Raw genomic sequence first — 21,501 nt, 5'->3', positions numbered from 1 at the left:
CACTATTTTAGTAGAATGAGCCCTCAAGGAAGCAAATAACTGTTTGCCATGAAAAGAATAACAAAAAGAAATAGCTTTGAAAATCCAGGAGATGATTTGCTTAGAAACTGTCAAACCCAATGTCCTGGTATATAAAGAAACAAAAAGCTGATCAGATTTATGAAAGGCCTTTGTTTTGTCTAAATAATATCTGAGCTGTCTATACAAATCTAAGGAATGAAGAAGCTGCCAACTATCCAGCTGAAAAGAAGGGAAAAATAGATAGACTGATTAAGGGACAGCTCATTAATCACCTTGGACATGAGAGGAGGACTGATATGGAGAGATACCCTGGTCTCTATGAAAAAACAACCATCAAGGCCTGGAGTTGAGAAAACCTTCTGGCAGAGGTCAAAGCAACTAATAAACCAGTCTTCCAGGTGCAATACTGCAAAGCAGCATCAGGCTCAAAAGGAACCAAACTCAGTTTTTCAAAGACAAAATTAAGATTCCCAAGCAGGAGGAATGGGCTTTCTACTATGAATAACGAATTTAAGAGAACTGTTAGACTGCAATCCTAGAGGCCAAAGGAGGAGTAAGGGGCAGACAGGCAGAAATGGCTGAAAAATGAGCATTCACTGAAGAATATACCAAGCCAGCATGTAGTACTTCACACAGGTAGGAAAGAACCAAGGGGACCCCCACTGGAAAGAGGTTCAGGTGATGTTTAAGACACCAAACAGAAAATCTCTTCCATTTGGACATGCATAGTTTTGTAGCCTCTTGCAGGAACCAAAGGACATCCTCAGAAAACTGGTGATGGAAAGGAGTCAAAACTCTACTACCCAAAGCGTCAGCTGAAGAGTGGAACAGATGAGGTTGAAGGAGAACTCCATTGTTCTGTGTGAGAAATTCCATGTGGTGAGTTAACTTGTGATAACTGCCTCTGGGCAGATGGAATAACAGGAGAGTCCAGGGCTGTCTGGGTCAAAAGGGAGTCATCATCAAGAATTTTGGAGTCCTCCTTGATTTTGTGAAGGACCTTTGGAAGAAGAGGAAGGGGAGAAAAGGCATAAAGGAATATTCACTTCTAAGGGAAAGACAGTGTCCACTTTCCAAGCCAAAGGACTTGGGACTCTGGAACAGAATTGAGGGAGTTGCCTTTCAGAGGGTACTGGAGGAATACTCCACTGATGAACTCTGTCCAGAAACGCATCTCTGTAAGCATCCATTTGTGAGGCTGTGTCCTGGACCTACTGAGAAAATCTGTCAATAAATTGCACTCTGAAGGTAGACTGCCTGTAGGGTGATCTGCAGATTGATGGCTATTTCCCACACTTGAAGGGCTAAACTGCGAAGATGAGAAGACTCTGTACTCCCATGTTTATGTACCACATGACTTTGGTACTGACATATAAGCCTTCAAGGGAACCAGGACCCTGAGTGCATGGAAAGACTGATGGGCCAGAATGAGAGCCACATTCCCTTAATGCTGACAGGAACTGCCCTCTACTGAGAGGACCAAAGGCCCTGCACCTTTAGGGTGGCTGAAGGGGCTCCACACCGTAGATCTGAAGAATATGTAAAGAGATCCAGAGACAGCTGAGGTGGGTGGAAAGAACACCTAAATTGTGAGTGCGAGAGAGAGAGCTGCTGAATCCACCAGTGAAATTCCAGTTTGAGACAAGGTTGTAGAGGAATTAGATGACCCAGCATGTGGAGGTGTTGAAACAACACTTATTTCAGATACCACTGAAAATTCCTCTTATGAAGCCTGTGCCTGGCCAAGGGAAGCATGGGGATGGCAAAGGCCAATAACCTCAGAGCACCAAGAAACTCCATGGCTGGGAGAGGATCAGGGAAGCAAGTGCAGAAAATAATTTGTGAGGGACAAAATCCTTAAGAGGCAGGAAGGGATGCCACTGTTGGAACAGTCTGAAACCTGCAGCCTTGGAAAACATGATCCTGAGATAACTTCTGAATGTTGACTGTGAACCCCAAACTGTGCAACAGAAGCTGGGTAAAATGAAGATCCTGCACCAACTGGGACCGCAATGGGGTGGGGCCTGAAGCACGAGGTCACCCAGATAAGGAAATATTTGAATGTCCAGAAGCCTGCAAAGGGCATCTACAGGGGATAGACATTTGGTGAACACCCTTGGGGCTTTTGAAAGCTGAAAAGGCAAAGCAAAGAACTGAAAAATGACAGGAAGAAACAGTAAAACACAAATACTTTCTGAATAGACGGTGGATAGGAGTATGAATGTAGACGTCCATCAGATCCAAGGAAACCAGAAAGGCCTGGGTAAGTGAGAAGTAACACAAGAAACAGTGTCTGAAGAGAGAGCATTCAAAAGAATGGTACTATGAGAAAGGTGCTCAGAAAGGCAAGATCCAGGACAAGTCTCCAAGGTCCCTCTTTCTTGGGGACCAGAAACATCCTGGAATAAAACCCCAAACCCCTCTTGGTCTGTGGAACCAGATGAATGGTACTCTGGTCCAGCACACCCTGTATTACCCTTGGAAAATGAAAAAGCTTTTCTGTAGGGGGTTGAGGAATACCACAGGAGGGAAGGGTTTTCCAGGTCATAAAAAGTACAGTTGTGTACACTTACCATAAATGTAGATGTTAGAGTGTATTCACTGTTGCAGTCATTACATTTTGGGTCATCTGCTTGCAGGTAGCCCTCAGTGGGCCTGATTAACAAAGTCTTGGGTCCTGCATCGGTTGCTGTCTCTTCTTCCATGACGTCAGGTCGTCAGGGGTACAAAACATGCAGCTGACATCATTACACCAGTTTTTCTTGCCCCAGATGTCAGGTGCCACCCTAATGGGAAGCAATTAAATCTATAAAAATACAAGGTTATACCTCAAACAAAAAAGCAAATACACCAAAAAGCTTTTAAGCATTGAAAAGGAGAGGAGATCTAGCCAAACGAAGTCAGGGGGCTGGAGGGAGGGTAACCAGGACTGCAAAAGTGAATACACTCGAACATCAACATTTCTGGTAAGTGTACACAACTGTACTACGTTCTTCGTGTTTCACTGTTGCAGTCATTACATTTGGGTAGATTCCCAAAGCCAAGGATGGGAGGAGAAATTTAGATAGTATTAGGACCAGCTATAAGGCCCTGCAAAACTGCAGTGGCAAAGCCAGCTCTGGATTTAGAGAAAATTGGAAAATGGTAATGCTTGGTGAAAGTATGTACAGAACTCCAGGTAGCAGCTTCTAGGATGTCCCTGGTAGGTACGCCTCTGAAAAAGGCTGTAGAGGTAGATGCAGCCCTGGTTGAGTGGGATCTGATCCCCTGTGGGACAGGTTCTCCATGGTGCTTATAGCAGAAGTGAATGCAATGGCCTATCCATTTGGAGATGGCTCGCTTTGAAATAGCCTTCCCCTCTTGTCCCTGCAGCAAATGCCATCAGCAGTTTTTCAGATTTCCTTTGAGGTTTAGACCTGTCCAAGTAGAATCTAAGTTGTCTGTGCACATCTAAGGAGTGCAGTATCCGTTCCCCTTTGTTCTGTGGATTAGGAAAGAAGGTAGGCAAATGAATGGACTGATTAAAGGCCACACTGGATACCACCTTTGGCATAAAAGAGGGATTGGTCCTGAGGGACACCCTGTCCGCATGAAAGACGATGAAAGGCTCCATTGCCATAAGGGCCTGTAATTCAGATACCCTTCTTTTTGAAGTCATGGCTAAAAGGGAAGCTGTTTTCCAAGAAAGGAATTTTAAATCTGCAGTAGCAGCTGGCCCGAAGGAGGAAGGGTGAGTTTCTCCAATACACAGTTAAGACTGGAGTTGGAGCTCTCCTGGGTGGTCTTATATTTTTGGCCACTCTGAGGAACTGCTTCAGCAGTGGAAGAGAGAAGAGGGGAGGTTCTGTGTTATAATGAGCTGAAATGGCTGAGGCGTGAATTTTTATTGAGGAAAAATACAGGCCCTTGTGAAGCATCTCAGTTAGTATTGTAAAATCTGAGGTAAATTGGGCACTGCTGTGCTCATCCCTTGAGACTGGTTCAAGGCACAGAATCTTTTCCATTTTTCAGCATAAGATTTTCTAGTACTAGGCCTCCTTGCCTCTAAAATGACATCCACCACTTATTTACTGAGGGATGGTAAATGAGAGCTTAGGTAATTAGCCAGGCTGCTAGGTTCAGTGTTTGAAGCTGAGGGTGCAGAATCTGGTTCTCCTGCTGAGACAGCAGGGTAGAAGTCTGAGGCAGGTGCCATGGGGCCAAAAGTGACACACTGCGGAGGAGGGGGTACCAGTGTTGGTGTGGCCAGGCTGGTGCAATCAAAATCATCATTGGTTTGTCTTGTTTGATCTTTAGTAGTACTTTGGAGAGCAGAGGCAGAGGAGGAAAGGCATAAACTGATAGTTTTTTTCAGTTGAAGGACAGAGCATCCACTTTCCAAGCTTGTCTGTGGGGAGTCCTTGCACAAAATGTTTCCAACTGATAGTTCTTGGAGGAGGCAAACAGGTCTATATCTGGGCTCCCATTTGCTTGTCAACATGTTGAAAATCCTTGGTTCCAGTTTCCACTCGTGTGGGTCCTTGAGGGTTCTGCTTAGTTCATCTGCCAGTGTATTTAGTTTTCCTGGCAGGAATTGAGCTTGTAGATGTACTTGGTAGCTCAAGGCTGTGTTCCACAATGCCATGGCTAGTCTGCAGAGGGGGTAAAATGTGTACCCCCCCCCTGCTTGTTTCTGTACCACATAACAGTGGTGGTGTCCGTCTTTACCATTAATTGTCCTGGAAGAATGTGGTCCTTGAAGGCTGTCAGGAGGATTCTGTACAGCTAACATTTCTTTATGATTGATGTGAAGGTGCATTTGAACTGGGTTCCATTTGCCCTGAATGCACTTCCCTGCCAGGTGCACCCCCCATGCATAGTCTGATGCGTCTGTTGTTAGGGCTTTAGGCGGCAGGGGGTAGTGTGATTGGTAGTCCCTTGTTTTGGTGGCAGTCCTTTGCCCACCAAAGTAACTCTAGGCATAGACAAGGAATGACAGGAATCATTGCTTCTAGATCCTGAGAATGCTGACACCACAGGCTTTTTAGATACCATTGTAGTTTCTTCATATGCAGTCTTGCATATAGAATTAGAAGAATGCAGGGGGCCATGAACCCCAAAGGCTTGTAGTATTTGCCTTGCAGATAGCAGGGTTTTTGTGACCACTTGTTTGAAGTAGGTTGTCAAGTGAATTTGTTTCTCTGGCGTAAGGAAAGCCCATCTGGGAAGTTGTATTCAAGCTTGCTCCCAGGAATATAATTTGTTGACAGGGTACCAGGTGTGATTTATTTTTGTTTATGGTGTACCCCAGACAAGTTAGCACCCTCTGTACAAAAGCCAGATGATTCAATAGTAGTCTTCTTTCAGCTGCTCCCATTAAGGGTCACCACAGCAGATCAACTGTTTCCATTTCTTCCTGTCCTCTGCATCTTGCTCTGTCACATCAACCACCTGCATGTACTCTCTCACCACATCCATAAACATTGTCTTAGGCCTTCCTCTTTTCCTGTTACCTGGCAGCTTCATCCTTTGCATCTTTTTCCCAATATACTCTGCATCCCTCCTCTGCACATCCAAACCAACGTAATCTTGCCTCTCTGGCTTTGTCTCCAAACCTTCCAACCTGGGCTGACCCTCTAATGTACTTATTTCTAATCCTGTCCATCCTCGTCACACCCAGTGCAAATCTTAACATCTTTAACTCTGCCACATCAAGCTCTGACTCCTGCCTTTTTGTCAATGCCACTGTCTCCAACCCATATAACATAGCTGGTCTCACTACCCTCTTGTAGTCCTTCCCCTTTCACTCTTACTAGTACTCGTCTATCACAAATCAATCCTGACATTCTTCTCCACCCACTCCATCCTGCCTGTACTATTTTCTTCACCTCTCTTCCACAATCACTATTACTGTGAACTGTCGATCCCAAGTATTTAAACTCATCCACCTTTGCCACCTCTACTCCCTGCATCCTCATCATTCCTCTATCCTCCCTCTCATTCACACACACATATTCTTGTCTTAGTCCTGCTGACCTTCATTCCTCTTCACTCTAGAGCATATCTCCACCTCTCAAGGGTCTCCCTCCACCTGTTCCCTACTCTCACTACAGATCACAATGTCATCTGCAAACATCATAGTCCACGGGGACTCCTGTCTGATCACGTCTGTCTACATGTCCATCACCACTGAAAATAAGAAAGGGCTCAGAGCTGATCCTTGACGTAATCCCACCTCCAACTTAAACGCATCTGTCACTCCCACAGCAGACCTCACCACTGTCACACTACCCTCGTACATATCCTGTACCACTCTTACATACTTCTCTGACACTCCTGACTTCCTCATACAATACCACAACTCCTCTCTAGGCACCCTGTGATATGCTTTCTCTAAGTCCACAAAGATACAATGAAACTCCTTCTGACCTTCTCTGTACTTCTCCATCAACACACTCAGAGCAAACATCGCATCTGTAGTGCTCTTTCCTGGCATGAAACCATACTGCTGATCACTAATCATCACCTCCATCTTAACCTAGTTTCCACTACTCTTTCCCATAACTTCATGCTGTGACTGATCAATGTAATCCCTCTGTAGTTACTACAGCTCTGCACATCACCCTTATTCTTAAAAATCGGTACCAAAACACTTTTTCTCCATTCCTCAGGCATCCTCTCATTTTCCAAGATTTCATTAAACAATCTAGTTAAAAACTTCACTGCCATTTCACCTAAACACTTCCATGCTTCCACAGTTATGTTCATCTGGACCAACAGCCTTTCCATTCTTCATCCTCTTCATAGCTATCCTTACTCCCTCCTTGCTAATCCACTGCACTACATGATTCACTATCCGCACATCATCCAACCTTCTCTCCCTCTCATTCTCTTCATTCATCAGCCCCTCAAAGTACTCGTTCCATCTGCACAACACATTCTCCTCGCTTGTGAGTACATTTCCCTCATTATCCTTTATCACCCTTACCTGCTGCACATCTTTACTAGCTCGGTCCCTCTGTCTAGTCCTTTTCTCCCTCCTTAGTGTCCAACTTCTCATACAACTCTTCATAAGCCTTATCCTTAGCCTTCGCCACCTCTCTCTGTGCGATGCACCTCAACTCCTTATAGTCGTCTTTCTTCATCTCTCTGACAATCCCACATCTTCGCCAACCTCTTTTTGTGTATACATTTCTGTACTTCTTCTGTACTTCTTCATACCATCACCAGGTCTCCTTGTCCTCCTTCCTCTTTCCAGATGTCACACCAAGCACCTTTCTAGCCATCTCTCTTACTAGCTCTGCTCTAGTTACCCAGCTATTCGGTAACTCTTCACTGCCAACCAGTGCCTGTCTTAACTCTTCCCTGAACACCACCTCACAATTACCCTTTTTCAATTTCCACCATGTGATCCTTGGTGCTGCCCTCACACTCGTCGTCCTCTTCTTGATCACCAATGTCATTCTACAAACCACCATCCTATGCTGCCTAACTGCACTTTCCCCTGCCACCACTTTACAGTCTCCAATCTCCTTCAGACTAGCCCTTCTACATAAGATATAATAAACCTGTGTGCATCTTCCTCCACTCTTGTATGTCACCCTATGCTCCTCCCTCTTGTTAAAATAGCCATGTCCATCCTTTTCACAAAATCCACTACCATCTGACCTTCTGCATTCCTTTGCTTAATACCATACCTACCCATCACTTCCTCACCCCCTCTGTTCCTTTCACCAACATGCACACTGAAATCTGCTCCAATCACCAGTCTCTCACACTTGGGTACAGTCATCACCACTTCATCCAACTCACTCCAAAAATTTTCTTTCTCATCCATCGCACACCCAACTCGTGGAGCATGTGCACTAAGAATCATCATTACACCTTCAATTTCCAGATTCATAAACATCACTCTATCCGACACTTTTCATCTCCAAAACACTCTTAGCATACTGTTCCTTCAGGATAACCCCTACTCCATTTCTCCTCCCATCCACACCATGATAAAACAATTTGAACCCGCCTCCGATGCACCTTGTCTTGCTCCCTTTCCATCTGGTCTCTTGCACACACAATATACCAACCTTCTTTGGTCCATCATATCAGCTAGCTCTATCTCTATACCAGTCATACTGCCAACATTCAAAGTTCCGACCCTCACTATCACAGTCCTAGCCTTTACCTGCCTTCGGGTATGCCTTTCCCCTCTTCTCCTCCTTCGGCCAACAGTAGCTCAATTTCCGCCAGCACCCTGTTGGCCAACAGTACTGGTGGCGGTCATTAACCCGGGCCTTGACCGATCCAGTATGTATATCTGTACTGTTGTCCGCATGCATGATTTGGCAAAATTTTACACCGGGTGCCCTTCCTGACGCAACCCTCCCCATTTATCCGGGCTTGGGACCGGCACAAAGAAATGCACTGGCTTGTGCATCCTCAGTGGCTGGGTGATTCAAAAGTATGTCCTGGTTTTCTGCCTGAATTAGACAATCGTTCAGGTATTGGTATATTTGAATATTTCTTTGCCTGCAAAATGCAATGACTGGAGCTAGACATTTTGTGAATACCCTGGGCGCAGTAGATAAGCCAAAGGGCAGTGCAGAGAACGGACAGCGCGTGCAGCCTGCTTTGAAGTGTAGGTATCTTCTGCAAGATTCCCTGATTGGGATGTGCAGGTATGCTTCTTTTAAATCTAGTGTTGCCAACAAGTCATCTTTGCTTAGCATAGGAAGCAACTGGTGAAGAGTCAGCATCCTGAATTTTGGAATCACCAAAAAGGTGTTTAGAGTAGGCAGGTCCAGGATAGGAATGAATTGTCTTTTCTGGGTACCAGGAAAAATCTCTAGTAGAAACCATGTCCCTTTTTCTCTTCTGGTACCAACTGAATAGCCCCTATGCTTAAGAGAGAGAGTACTTGCTTTTGGGCCTCTGTCCACTGCTTTGGAGGTAGATCCGGCCAACCGCTTGGAGTTGGTGACGTGTGGAAGTGAAATCTGCATCCTCGGGACACTATATTTAAAACCCATTTACCCTGGGTAATGAGTCCCCAGTTCTTTGCATGAAGTGCCATCTTTCCCCCCAAAGGGGCAGTCAGTTGAGAAGTGCTTGGAAGTTTTAAAAAGAAGTCATTGAGACAGTTTACCATAGGGGGAGTTTTATTACTCCCAAATTTGGAAGTAGAGGCCCCCCACTGCTTAGCCCTGTGCGTACCCTGGGACTGAAGCCTGGGTGCTCTGCTGGATCTGGGTTTGGACTGAGAAGGTCTGGAAGAGGCAGGAAAGGACCAATTCTTAGAAAGCCAATGTCTACTAAATCTTGGAGGTTGTACTTGTAAAAAGTTTTTAACAGTTTGCATAGATTTAGCTTTTTCCTCCATCTTTTTAAGAACTTCTTCTGCCTTGTTGCCAAACAGGTGGCCCTGATTTAAAGGAGCATCCAGTAATTTCACTTTAACATGATCTGGCAAGGATTGCTCCTTAAGCCAAGCATGCCTTCTAAGTACAGATCCAGTGACCGCAGCCCTGCAAGATGCCTCTAATGAATCAAAACCACATTGCAATGTATGTTTACCAACTTGTTCAGCAAAATGCATAAAATCCTGTAAATCCTTATTTTCAGCACAATCAGGAATCAACATCATTTTCTGTTTAAGCAATCCAATAATATGCAGCTGATACTTTAACATATGAAACTGGCAATTAAAGGCCCTAATGGCCAAAGTTGCAGAAGTGTATAACTTCTTACCCCATCTATCCAGCACCCTGGAGTCTCTTATCAGAGAAGGCAGGATTTTTGGCAGTAGTAGCGTTAATGCCCTTGGGTCCCTGTAAAATGGTCTCAGGATCCGCAATAGGATTTTTGAAAAGGAACTTGTGAGAGTCAAGAACCCTGTAATATCCATCAGGTTTTCTGAAAGCAGGAGGTAAACAGTCAGGGGCCATGCTAGATTCCGAAAAGGCATCATCAACAATGCCCAGTACAGGAGGTATAGCTAAAGGCCTGTGCTGGGGCAGGAGTAAGAAATCCCTAAGCCTCTTTTTAGAATCAGAGAAATCTTGACTTTACCAACGAAAAAGCTCCCTGAGAGTATGCAAGGTTTCACCAAAAGAGAAATCCTCTGCGGGGGAAGCAGAGGGAATAGAGTCCTCAGCATCAGAATCCTCATAGGTAGATAAGGGTAAATCCTGGTCATCAGAGGAAACAGAGATTTCAGAATCCTGGTCAGAAGTATCATAAGCAAACTCAGTCCTAGGTCTCAGAGGGGGAAGTTAGACTTCCCCTGATTAAAGTAATAAGGTCTGCAGTCATTCTTATCATTTGTTCTTTAGGCATAGAAGCCTGACCATGCAGTCTGTGCGTCAGTTTTCTAGGCATGGTTCGAGTTTTAGGCCTTGAAGAAGAAGATGGCGCCGGTTTAATATGCAAGTCAGTAGGGCCTGAATACACCCTCAGAAGCCGGTGCCTGTACAGTGGCTCAGGACCCATCCAAGGTAGAGACATCCACAGATTCCACCAGTTGAAGCATCTCGAGGCATACCGGACTCCGAATGGGTCTCAGTAGAGGCCTGCGAATCTGAAGTAGCGGGTATCAGGAGCTGAGAAAGCGCCTCACTGAGTACCAGCAAACTGGGTGGCCTGTCTCTGGCTTTATCTTTGTTTTTTTGGAATGTTGGTAGTCGGATGGCTTACCGAAGACATTTCAGGATAACTGAACCGAGCACCAAAATATTTAGAAGTGAAAATATACAGACAACGGATAGTTCGTGGTTTAAATAAGGCACAAAACCTTGAGGTACGTCATGGTCAGGGCCAAGGAATACAGTACGAATGAAAATCTTTATGAGGTATTTGCTTTCCACTAGAAATGCAATTATTTACTTTTACTGACATCAGTTTAGAGCAAGAAAAAGTTTCCCCAACGGGGTACTTAGCTTTCAGTTGAAGACTTCGGTTCTGAAACTCGAAAACAAAATTTTCAGGAGTCGGCCAACCAGCACTTGCGAACTGCTTCTGCTTCGGGCACCGCACGGCAAGAAAGACTGATGTAATGACGTCGGCTGTATGTTTTATACCCCTGACTACCTGACGTCACGGAAGAAGAGACCGCAACCGACGCAGGACCCAAGACTTTGTTAGTCAGGCCGACTGAGGGCTACCTGCAAGCAGATAACCCAAATGTAATGACTACAACAGTGAAACGTAAAGAACATTAATCCTTACAGGATCAAGGTCGTGGTGGAAGAAACTGATGGCAATGCCGGACTATCATCTGGGTTCTTACTCACCTCAAGAGAGATGTCCTGTGGATGCTGAACACAGCAGACTCAGGCCTAGACTTCTTGGCCTTCTTTATGAAAGGCTTCTATAACTTGGGTCTATATTAAATTAGCGAATGCTGATTTACTGACCCCGCAAAAGCTTACAATCCCGAACACTTGGAACAAAATCGCTGTTCCACAAAAAAAAAAAAAAAAGTAATAAAAACTTCAAAACATTACATAGAGTGGGGTGCTTCACCCCCCACACCCCCCTACTTAAATATACCAACTCCGAGATCTCAGTACAGTGATGAAAACGGCAAAGTAACGGAGGCGGTCAAGCAATTTCTTTCCCAGGGAAAGATATAGCTTATATGGTTATTTTTGCTGTTTCGTGCTTTCAAGTTCGATCAAGACACATTCGAAGGATTGTGTCTTCGATTATATAATAGGAACCCTATACCTTGGGATAAATAGATTCTGCAGTGGCACCTTGGGCTGAAAGCTTGAGATGTGGATTGTCAAGGTAAATGGAAAGTGAAGAAAGACAGCTATGCAAAGTCTTGGATACAAAAGCCTAAAAGATGGTGTCATGAGATGCACCTAAGTAAAACAGGCATTTATCATAGTGATCTTTATGGGGAATCTGCCTCCCACACTGACATTTCCCTTTGTTGGATGACATATAACCCACTGAACAATGTAAGAAAAAGAATAAAAGAACCCCAGTGGGGTACTTCTCTGAAAGACGTAGGCTCAGTATAACCAGCAAAGTGAAGGGCATTTAGATATATGCCCTTGGTGTTTGGGCTGGCAGCAATGAAGTGCTGAGTTGGGTGTGTACATACATCGCCTTTATGCCTTACTCTTGTATTTGGAGCCAATGCCTGATGCATGATGTTCTCTAAATAATAAAAGGGTTTGGTGCACTGGATGGATGTTGGGCTATCCATGGCAGGAGATCCCACAGATGATGAATACTGCAACAATAACATGGAAGGGCATTTTATGATTCTGTCTGTATGCCTGTAATAGTCTGAATTATTACCTTTTTATCAAGTGATCATTTATTTTATTTTTATTTTACATTTGTTGACCGGGCTAGTCTAACTGGATATATGTCCTTTTTCAGTAGAGGCCCGGGGAGAAAAGCTCCAGGTTATAATACATAGAACATACATAGTTCATAATAACAGGCTGTATAAGGTTATGATAAGCAAAGAAACAATAAGCATGAGTAGCAATTATGAAAAAACAAAATAGTCAAAAATTTTTTTTTTTTTTTTTCTGTAAAGTAAAATATTATGAAGGTGGCGAAATATAAAGGAAAGGATAAAGAGAGATAGCTGTGAAGTAAAGATAGGACAGATATCAAAGATAGAACAGGATGAGTAGAGGAGTACATAACAGGATGAGTAGAGGAGTACACAGTTTTCTAACAGCTTTAAAAGTTGTTTTAAGAAGGAGTGGTGAGAGAAAAATACCTAAGAAGAGAGGAGAGAAAGTTAAGATGAGCGAGTGCTGTTCACTGGGTAAGTTCCATGTCTTAATGTATAGTTGTGGAACTTAGGAAAACAAGCTATTGGGGAGTTGGGTAGAGAAGGGGAGAGGGAAGATGAGATAGGAGATAGATGAGCAGGCTAGTCTGGGTTTCTACAGGTTTTCTACAGGGATAGTTTCATTTTCATCACTGTAGAGTATTTAACTGGGGCAATTCTTGTTCAACATTCTGAAGAAGTCCTGACACTTCATATGGACAAAAGCTCTCAAAGTTTTCATTTCTTGTACTCTACTGAACAGTGGAATTTTGTCTTGGAATTGACAGTAGTCGTGTGCAGTCTTTCTTGTCAATTCTACAGGCCACTTGTTTTCTTCTTTACAGATGCACACACTTAATTTTATGTATTTAACTTCTTTCTTTCAAACCAGCCACCTACTGCTGACAAACTCTCTTGCTCTACTATTTGAAAGCCTTCTTTATGGCCTGATGTCTACAAAAAAACACCTAGTACCCTCTTTCTTAGTTCATCTGACACAATGAATTACCTTCATGCCCCCCCCCCCCAATTTTTCAATTAGAACCATTTTAACTTGAAAAGTTTTTTTGCAATCATGAGTGGTATTTTTGGTACTGACTTACTCGTTAACAAAACCTTACCTCTTTCCTTTGTTGCTGATAGCCCTCTGCTGTTGCATCAATCTTGTAAACACCTGGAGCTAGAAATGCATGGAAGAAACCTTCGTCAGAGGTGAAGACCTTCATTCCATTATCCAGAATAAGGGTGGCTTTTGGGACAGGCTTTCCAGATCGATCTTTGACAATACCTTGTATGCCTTTATGGACCTGAAACCAAGACATTGGAGTTTTTTATGCTGTGCAATTCCAGTTTTCACACTTTTTTGCAACATAAAGTCAGATTTTACTTGTACAGAAAAAGGACAAACTAGGGCACACACAAATCCAATATTAACATTTTAAAAAGTAATTCTGTGGTTTTCATGCACAGAAACAGATATTTTATTCTGCTAACGAAATGTCACTAAGCTAAATGTTCTTTTATTGGAAGATGCACAGAAAAAACTCCACATTACAAATTTAAAAAACCCAACTGAAAACAAGGGAAGTCATTAGAAGGACCGATAGAAATACCAAAACAAAAATGTATACCAACTTTTGATCCAAATAACTTGTTCGTATAACAGATGAAAGTTAAATACACAGGGTTGAAAAGCAGTTTGTGTAGTGCTTACACATGTCCTCATTTGTCAACAAAAGACTTCCAGTTGTCTTACTACAGTAAATAGGTCCCACCCAGAAAAGATCTAGATATCCAGTCCTAGGACCCCTCCTGCTCAGCATATACTTCCCAGAGGTACAGGCAAGCACAGGACGACTATGGCTGACCAAGTTCGCAGGTGACTACAAACTAGGGGCTATAATTGACTCTCTGGCTGACACAGACATCCTCCAAAAGGGTTTCACTGAGACTGATACATGGTGTCAAAATCATGGCCTCAAGCTAAATGCCAAAATGTGCATAGTCATCCCCTTTGGAAAAAACAAAGTACACACAAACTACCACATAGGTGATAGTCCCCTAAATACGGAAGCTGTAATAAGGGATATGGGGACCCATGTAGACAGTAATCTCTCCTTTGATAATTATATTGCCAAAGTGGTTAGAAAATCCTTCTATGTGGCCCACCTAATCACAAAAGGGTTCGCATCCAGATCAAAAGAGGTCATTGTGCCCCTCTACTCATCAGACCCATTATAGAGTACAACGCCCCATTTGGGATGTACCTTACAAGACACCTGCAACAGCTGGAAAAACCACAGAAATACCTCACCAAGAGGATCACTGGCCTCAAACAGATGCCCTATGCAGCTCGACTGAAGAAACTTCAGCTGTACTCTGTTGCATACCGCCTGCTCAGAGCTGATCTCTGCCTGACATACAAGGCCATCTCCAACCCAAAATTGATGGACATGCTCCACCTAAAGAAAACCATATCCTCTCGAGCCACACGCTCTAGGGATCTAAAGCTCACCACAACAATAAATAGGATGTGCTGGAGGGATAGATTCCTGTCCCAGAGACTTCCCATGCTTTGGAACAAGATTCCAATCTACATTAGGCAGAGCTCCTCACTAACACTCTTCAAGAGAAACCTTGACGAGTGGATGGGAAACAAAGTTTACCCAAGGGATCACTTCAGTGGCTCTGCTGAACAGAGGCACAGGGAACTAATCTAAGGGGGCGGCGAAAACCAACACATTCTGGCTAGGCTTATAAATGCCTTCAGGCAGATAGCCTAGTACCAAACTATGACCCTATATACAACCCCCTAGTGAAATATACAAAGGGCTACAAGGCACACTCTTCACCATTTAGGACAAAGACACATTTTACGACAGCTTTTTTTTTTTTTTTTTTTTTTAATTACTAACAGAAAATGTAGTGACATCTAGAATTTTAGGTAGAACCTTTAAGGTACTTAACTCACTACACACAAGCTTCTCTAAACAGGGTACATTAGTGTGTCCTATTTTTCAATTTGTTAACCAGAAGGCCAGTGAAAACATCTTCACCTTTTCAGTGACAATACAAAAGCAATGTCTGGTTAAGTGACTTGCTTAAAAGCAAATATTAGCTAAAGAAAATGAATTCTGAATTATAGGAAGCAGCTTAATAACAGCTCATAGCCTTAATCCTATGTGATGGCTGCCAGACATCATGTTGTATGTAACCTTTTCATTTTTTTATACTCTGTACAACAGAATACAAAGATAATGAGCAACACAGCATTCATGTTAACATGTGCAGTTAATGATACATGGTTTAAAGCTGCGGAAGGCACCCCGGCAGTACAAGGTTATAATGCCTTCCACACATTTAGACCAGTTACAGCACAAGAATGGACAAGAGGCAAAGGTGTATCAATCTATATCAAAAGTAAGCACATTTCAAGATCGGTCAGACAATATGATGTGCTTGAGCTACTCCCTGAACAAGCAACTTTAAGTAGTGAAGTCCAATACCATATCTTTGCTAGCTAAAGGTCCCTATCTATGACCCAGGATAACTATACCACATACTTGAAAGTACAGGAGTCACTCACAATTCAGCCCAACACCATACTCATGAGTGATTTTAACTACCCACCATAAACTGGAATACATGCACAACCACTAACGTGCAGGCTCAGAGAGTCCGGGATTTTGTCAGTGCAAACACCTTGAATAGCTAGCCTGTACACTAACTAGTGATACAAACATCCTTGATCTGGTACTGACAAATATGAGGGAACATTGCACCACCTCACTTGTATAATGTCTTCACTGCTCAGATCACATCACAAAGTGGTAACCCCTGAAATACATACAAAGACTACGCTTCTCAGCAAATCCCAGAACCTTCAAGAAGTTTTCCAAGGCTAACTACCTCCTATTAAGTGAAGGCACAATGAAATTCCAAGCTTCCACCCCCAAATTCAATGAACACAGTGGCGTATGCTGAAGTTTTTTTTTTGGAAATCCTATATAAGCATTTAAATAACTACATTGAAACAGCAGTTCCAAACTGAAATAAACTTAGGACAAACTCCAAAAATAATCCCCCTTGGTGGACCCTCAGTGTAAATAGGTTGTACAACAAAAGAAAAAAATTCATGCCCAGAAATGGGAAGAGTTATGCTCAAAAACTCCCTCACTAATCTCAACAAGCAACTTAAGGTACTAATCAAGTCCACCAAAGCCACTTTTGAGGCAAAAATAGCATCTCAGGCTAAGGATAACCATAAGGCATTTTCCACTTATGTACGCAACCTTAAAGGGAACACCCAACAGTGTTCTGAACTAACGGTAAATGGAACTTCCTATATAGAACTGGGAAATATATAGCAAATTTGCTGGACTACAAATTTAGCCCCAATCTCCCCTCCTGTCATCCCTGGTTTTCCCCAGGAAGTACCCTCTACCACGTCTCCTCCAACTATCACTAAAGAACATGTTTTCATTGCACTCTCCAGAGCTAATAAACACTGCATCAAAGGGCCTTGATAGTATCGCAGGATGCCTCCTAAATAGCTTGAAACATAACCTGTCAAGATCACTAGAATCTCTGTTCAACTACTGCTTCCAAACAGGTTTCATCCCTAGGGAATGGAGGACTGTGACTGCCATCCCTCTACACAAAGGCGGGCCATCAACAGACCCTTAAGTCTGACAAGTCTTATATGCAAGGCCATGAAAAGAATTATTGTGGACCTGATAAAAAAGGCAGGAAATCTTTAAACAATGGACCCATCCTGGTTTGGTTTTGTCAAGGGCAGGTCATACCTAATAAACTTGGTTGACTTCTTTGAGAAGGTCACTAGAACCATTGACAAGGCTGAAATGGTACATACTGCCTACCTTGATCTGGCAAAGGCATTTCGCACAATACCTCACTCAGGTATTATAGACAAACTCACAAATTTAGACAAATTCCTATGACACACAATGGATAGCCAAATGGCTCACAGATAGGACACACAAAGTTAGGGTGGGGAAACCAGCCCCACCGAAAGGTTTATTACTGGTGATGTTCCACGGGGCTCAGTACTGGGACCTCTACTGTTTGGAATATAACTTTCTGAAATTAAGGCGAATGTAGAAGGCCTTTGGCTGACCAAACTTGCTAACAACTGCAAGCTGGGTGTAATCATTCAATCCCTCCACGATGCAGATATCCTCCAAGAAGGTATGACACAGACAAATAACTGGTGCCAGAAATATGTCCTGAAACTCAGTGCTAAAAAAAAAATGCATAATTACACCCTTTGGGAAAACTACTACCAGTGCACATCACAACACTAGCAACACTCCCCTAAGAGTGGGCACAGTGGTAAGGGACTTGACAATAGCTTCAACTCTGATCACCATGTGTTCATGGTAATGAGAAAATCTTCCTATGTGGCCCAACTTATAAGTAAGGGCAGGATATTCAGCTCTAAGTAGATCATACTCCCATTATGCTTAGCCCTCATTAGACCAATAATTTTGTACAATGCACCCGACCAGACATGTGCAACAAATGAAGCCGCCACACAGGTTTCTCACTAAAAGAATATAGGGTGTAAACATGTCTTATATAGACTGCCTCAAAGCTCTGTTCCTGTACTTGGTCTCCTACAGACTAATGAAGGGCGATCTATGCCTAACCTACAAGGCATTCTCTGATCCAGCCTGAAGGACATGCTACACATTCACAAAACAAACAGCACTAGAATTACCCAATATAAGTATCTAAACCTTGTTTGTGACATAAATAAAACATGTTGGAAGGACAGGTATGTGTCTCAGAGATTACCCTCTCTCTGCAGCAGAACCCCTATTTATGTGAAACAGAGGTCTTCCCTAAACTTACTCAAACGCAATTTAGACCAATGGATGGGAAATTGCAAATATTACCCCTGGTTTGACACCCGTGGCCCCTACTGACAGAGGCAGTTTGTAGATGTCCTAAGTCACAAGCATATATCAAAACTATTCTAGCCTGTGGGCATTTATAACTGGGAAATTTGACACGTGAATGGCTAGGTTGAAAAAAGCTTTAGGGCCGTTAGCTTAGTAAACTTCTATGATCTTACAAGACAAAACAGCATAGCAGAGATGGGAATTTATCTAAAAAGAACCAGTCAACAACCACAGCCGAAACTGGTCAAATATGGCTTAGCTACCCAAACAAACAGAGCACACATTCAGCACTACAGCTCAGTACAGCAACACTCATAACTTGGACAACCTCTAATCAAAGACAGAAAAGGTTAATCTAGTTACACATGCTGGCAAAAAGTCCTCCACTTAGATCAAAACAACTTACCCTACTTAATTTTTCTATACAAATACCTTACATCTAAAGGCAGAGGTAAAGAACAGATCACATAACTTGCTCAAGCAATGTATAATGAGCGAGAGTCAGAAAATGAATGAAAGTGCCTAAAGGAAAAACAACCATATATTCAGTAAATATTCTACTGAAATAAAGCACTTCTGTCATAGCTAGAAGTCTTTCAAGGAAGTTGCTTCCCCCTTAGAAGGCATCTAACTAAGACAATAGGATAAAGTGAGAAAGTACAGTTGTGTAAGAACTTAGCATAACAGTAGATGTCCTATTTATTGATCACTGCTGCAGTATTCCAAACTGTTAGTTATCTCACCAAATAACCACTACATCCAGCCAGGATACCAAAGCACCATACTTCCTACGCATAACGGTACATAATTAGACAAAAGACCATAAAACTTCAGACTATCAACAAGCCAGTAAGCCTACAAAAGTCTAAGTGACCAAGTAAAATGGTCAGCTAAGAGAGGTGAGGCAGAAAGACAGTGGTCCCTCTATGTCCATGAGAAGGAATTAATCCTAACAGAAGGGGGAATACAGGGTGGCAAAGAACACTGCAACAGTGATCAGTAACATCTACTGCTATCACAAGTTCTTACACAACTGCACTATGTCCTTCCTTAGATCACTGTTGCAGTATCCCAAACTGTTGGGTGACTCACAAAGCCTATGGAGTAGGAAGGGTGGTTGGATAAGAAACAGGAGAACTGTCCTTTAATCAAGAGGGGACTACCATGGCAAAGTGGCTCTGGTTTTAGAAAAGACATCCACTCTGTAATGTTAGGTAAAGATATGCACAGAAGACCAAGTAGCTGCTTCTACAATGGTTCTAGAGTCACTCCCTCTTGTAAAAGGCTCCAGATGAGACCACTGCTCTAGCAGAATTTGCCTTTGCTGGAGAAAGTAAGACTTATGTTGCACATAGCAATAGGTAATGGATTTAGAAACCAAGTTAGTAATGGTGTACTAAGAGAATGGATTTGGAAACTTGCTCTCTTCGAAACAGACTAAAAATTGGTCTGATTTCTGGATATCCTTAGTCTTATCCAAGCAGAATCCAAGTTGTCTATATACATCAAGAGAATCCACAATACTCTATCCCTTATTTTGTGGATTAGGGAAGATATATGGCCTGATTCAGAGACAGTTTATTTACCATTCCAGGCATAAAGGAGGGACTGGCCCTCAAGGATAAACCACCATTATAAAAAATAACAGTGGGGTTGCCAAAAGGGCCTGTAGTTTGGAAATTCATCTAGCTGAAATAAGGGCTACCAGAAGAATGGTTTCCCCAAGTACAGAATTTGAAAGAAGCACAGCCTGCTGGTTCAAAAAGAGGAAGAGAGAGTTTTTTTTCCAGTGCAAAGTTGAGGTCCCAAGCAGGTGTGATGGCTTTTCTAGGCGGTTGAGGTGGAGTACAACTTTTAGGAACTGTACTTCTACTCTGGACAGAATGGAAGGATGCACAGTTAGGCAAGCAGAAATGGCTGAAAAGTATGCCTTAATAGAGGAGTACATCAGGCCAGATTTCAACAGCTCACACAAATAAGACAGGATCATGAAGGTATTTGACTGCATCATGTGCTTTTTACGTACAATTTACTAGTAGTAGGTTTTCTTGATTTCTGGAGAATGTACAGCATGTCCTCAGAAAACTGTTGTCTAAAAGGAATCACAAGCTTATCATCCATAATGTCAGGTTGAGGGATGACAGGGTGGGATGAAGTAATGAGCCTTTCTGTTGTATGAGCAATGTTGTATGACCAACTGTGGAGGGCAACTTCTGGTGATGGCCCCACGCTAGGTGGAGGAGAAGGGGGAGCCAATGCTGTCTTGGTAAAAAGGAAGTCATCAGTCAGATCTTTGGGTCATTGCTTTGCATCTTTGGGAAGAAGAGGAAGTGGCGAAAAGGCATACAAGAGCTTCCATTTCCAAGGAAAGGACATTACATTCAATTTCTAAGCTTGAGGACAGTACGTCCTAGTGCAAAACAGAGGAAGTTGTTTGCTGTCAATGTAGGCGAATAAGATTTACTTGTGGGACCTCCCCATTCATGGACTATGTCTTGGAAGAGCTTCCTGTTCAGCACCCATTTGTGGGGATTTTCTCTTGATCTGATTATAAAGACAAGCCAGGACATTGTCCTGTTAGGGAATGTAAACCAATTGGAGACGGAAAGGCTTGCTTCTGCAGCCTGCTCCCATGCCAAAAGAGACAGTATGCACAGTTGATAGGATCTAGTGACCCCATGCTTATTTAAGTATCACATGACTGCTATGTTGCCTATGAACACTCTTAAGGGACCTGGGTTCCAAGAATGGAAGATAATGTGCAGGGCCTGTATTGGTGCCCGCATCTCCTTCTGAATGTTCCCTGATCTTAGATTTGTTGGCCATTATCTCTGAACTCTCAGTTTAATAGATCATGCTCCCCATGCATCGTCTGATGCATCTGTGTGCAACTCCTGTTGTGGTGTCTATATTTTGAAAGGCAGACCTGGGTTGAGCTTTATCTAGGACATCTACCCACGGATTTCCTTCTTTAGGCAAGGTAAGAGAGGAATCTGGGTGTCCAGGGGATAGAAATATTGGGAATAGGTGGATTTCAGGTACCACTGGATCTTCCCGATATGGAGACTGTCAAAGTGAACCATGTGAATGATTGCTCCTATGATTCCCCATGCTCTATGAATCTGTCTTGAAGTACAGATCCAAAGAGATAGAAGAGAACAGAAGTAACTTGATTCTTTGCACTTTGTCTAGAGGTAGAAAAGCCTGCATAAGTTTGTTGTTTAGGCTGCATCCCAAATAAACTAGGCCTTGGGATGGTTCCACTGTAGACTTCTTTAGTCC

The 21,501-nt window shown here is 43.0% G+C and overlaps 1 protein-coding gene across 1 annotated transcript in view; it reads right to left on the bottom strand.

The window, feature by feature from the left end:
- CPD (carboxypeptidase D) overlaps nucleotides 1–21,501 on the bottom strand; it is a gene marked incomplete in the record, with an annotated part of 1,229,184 nt that overhangs the window by 60,171 nt on the left and 1,147,512 nt on the right. The window contains 1 exon segment of the mRNA XM_044054477.1: nucleotides 13,417–13,602. Coding sequence (XP_043910412.1) covers nucleotides 13,417–13,602 — 186 coding nt within the window.

This window comes from Protopterus annectens, chromosome 13.part0 (assembly GCF_019279795.1).
Source record: "Protopterus annectens isolate FY-2018-M chromosome 13.part0, PAN1.0, whole genome shotgun sequence".
NCBI classification, from domain to species: Eukaryota; Metazoa; Chordata; order Ceratodontiformes; family Protopteridae; genus Protopterus; species Protopterus annectens.
Note: the sequence above shows the minus strand (reverse complement) of the source record. Positions and strands in the feature narration are given on the sequence as shown.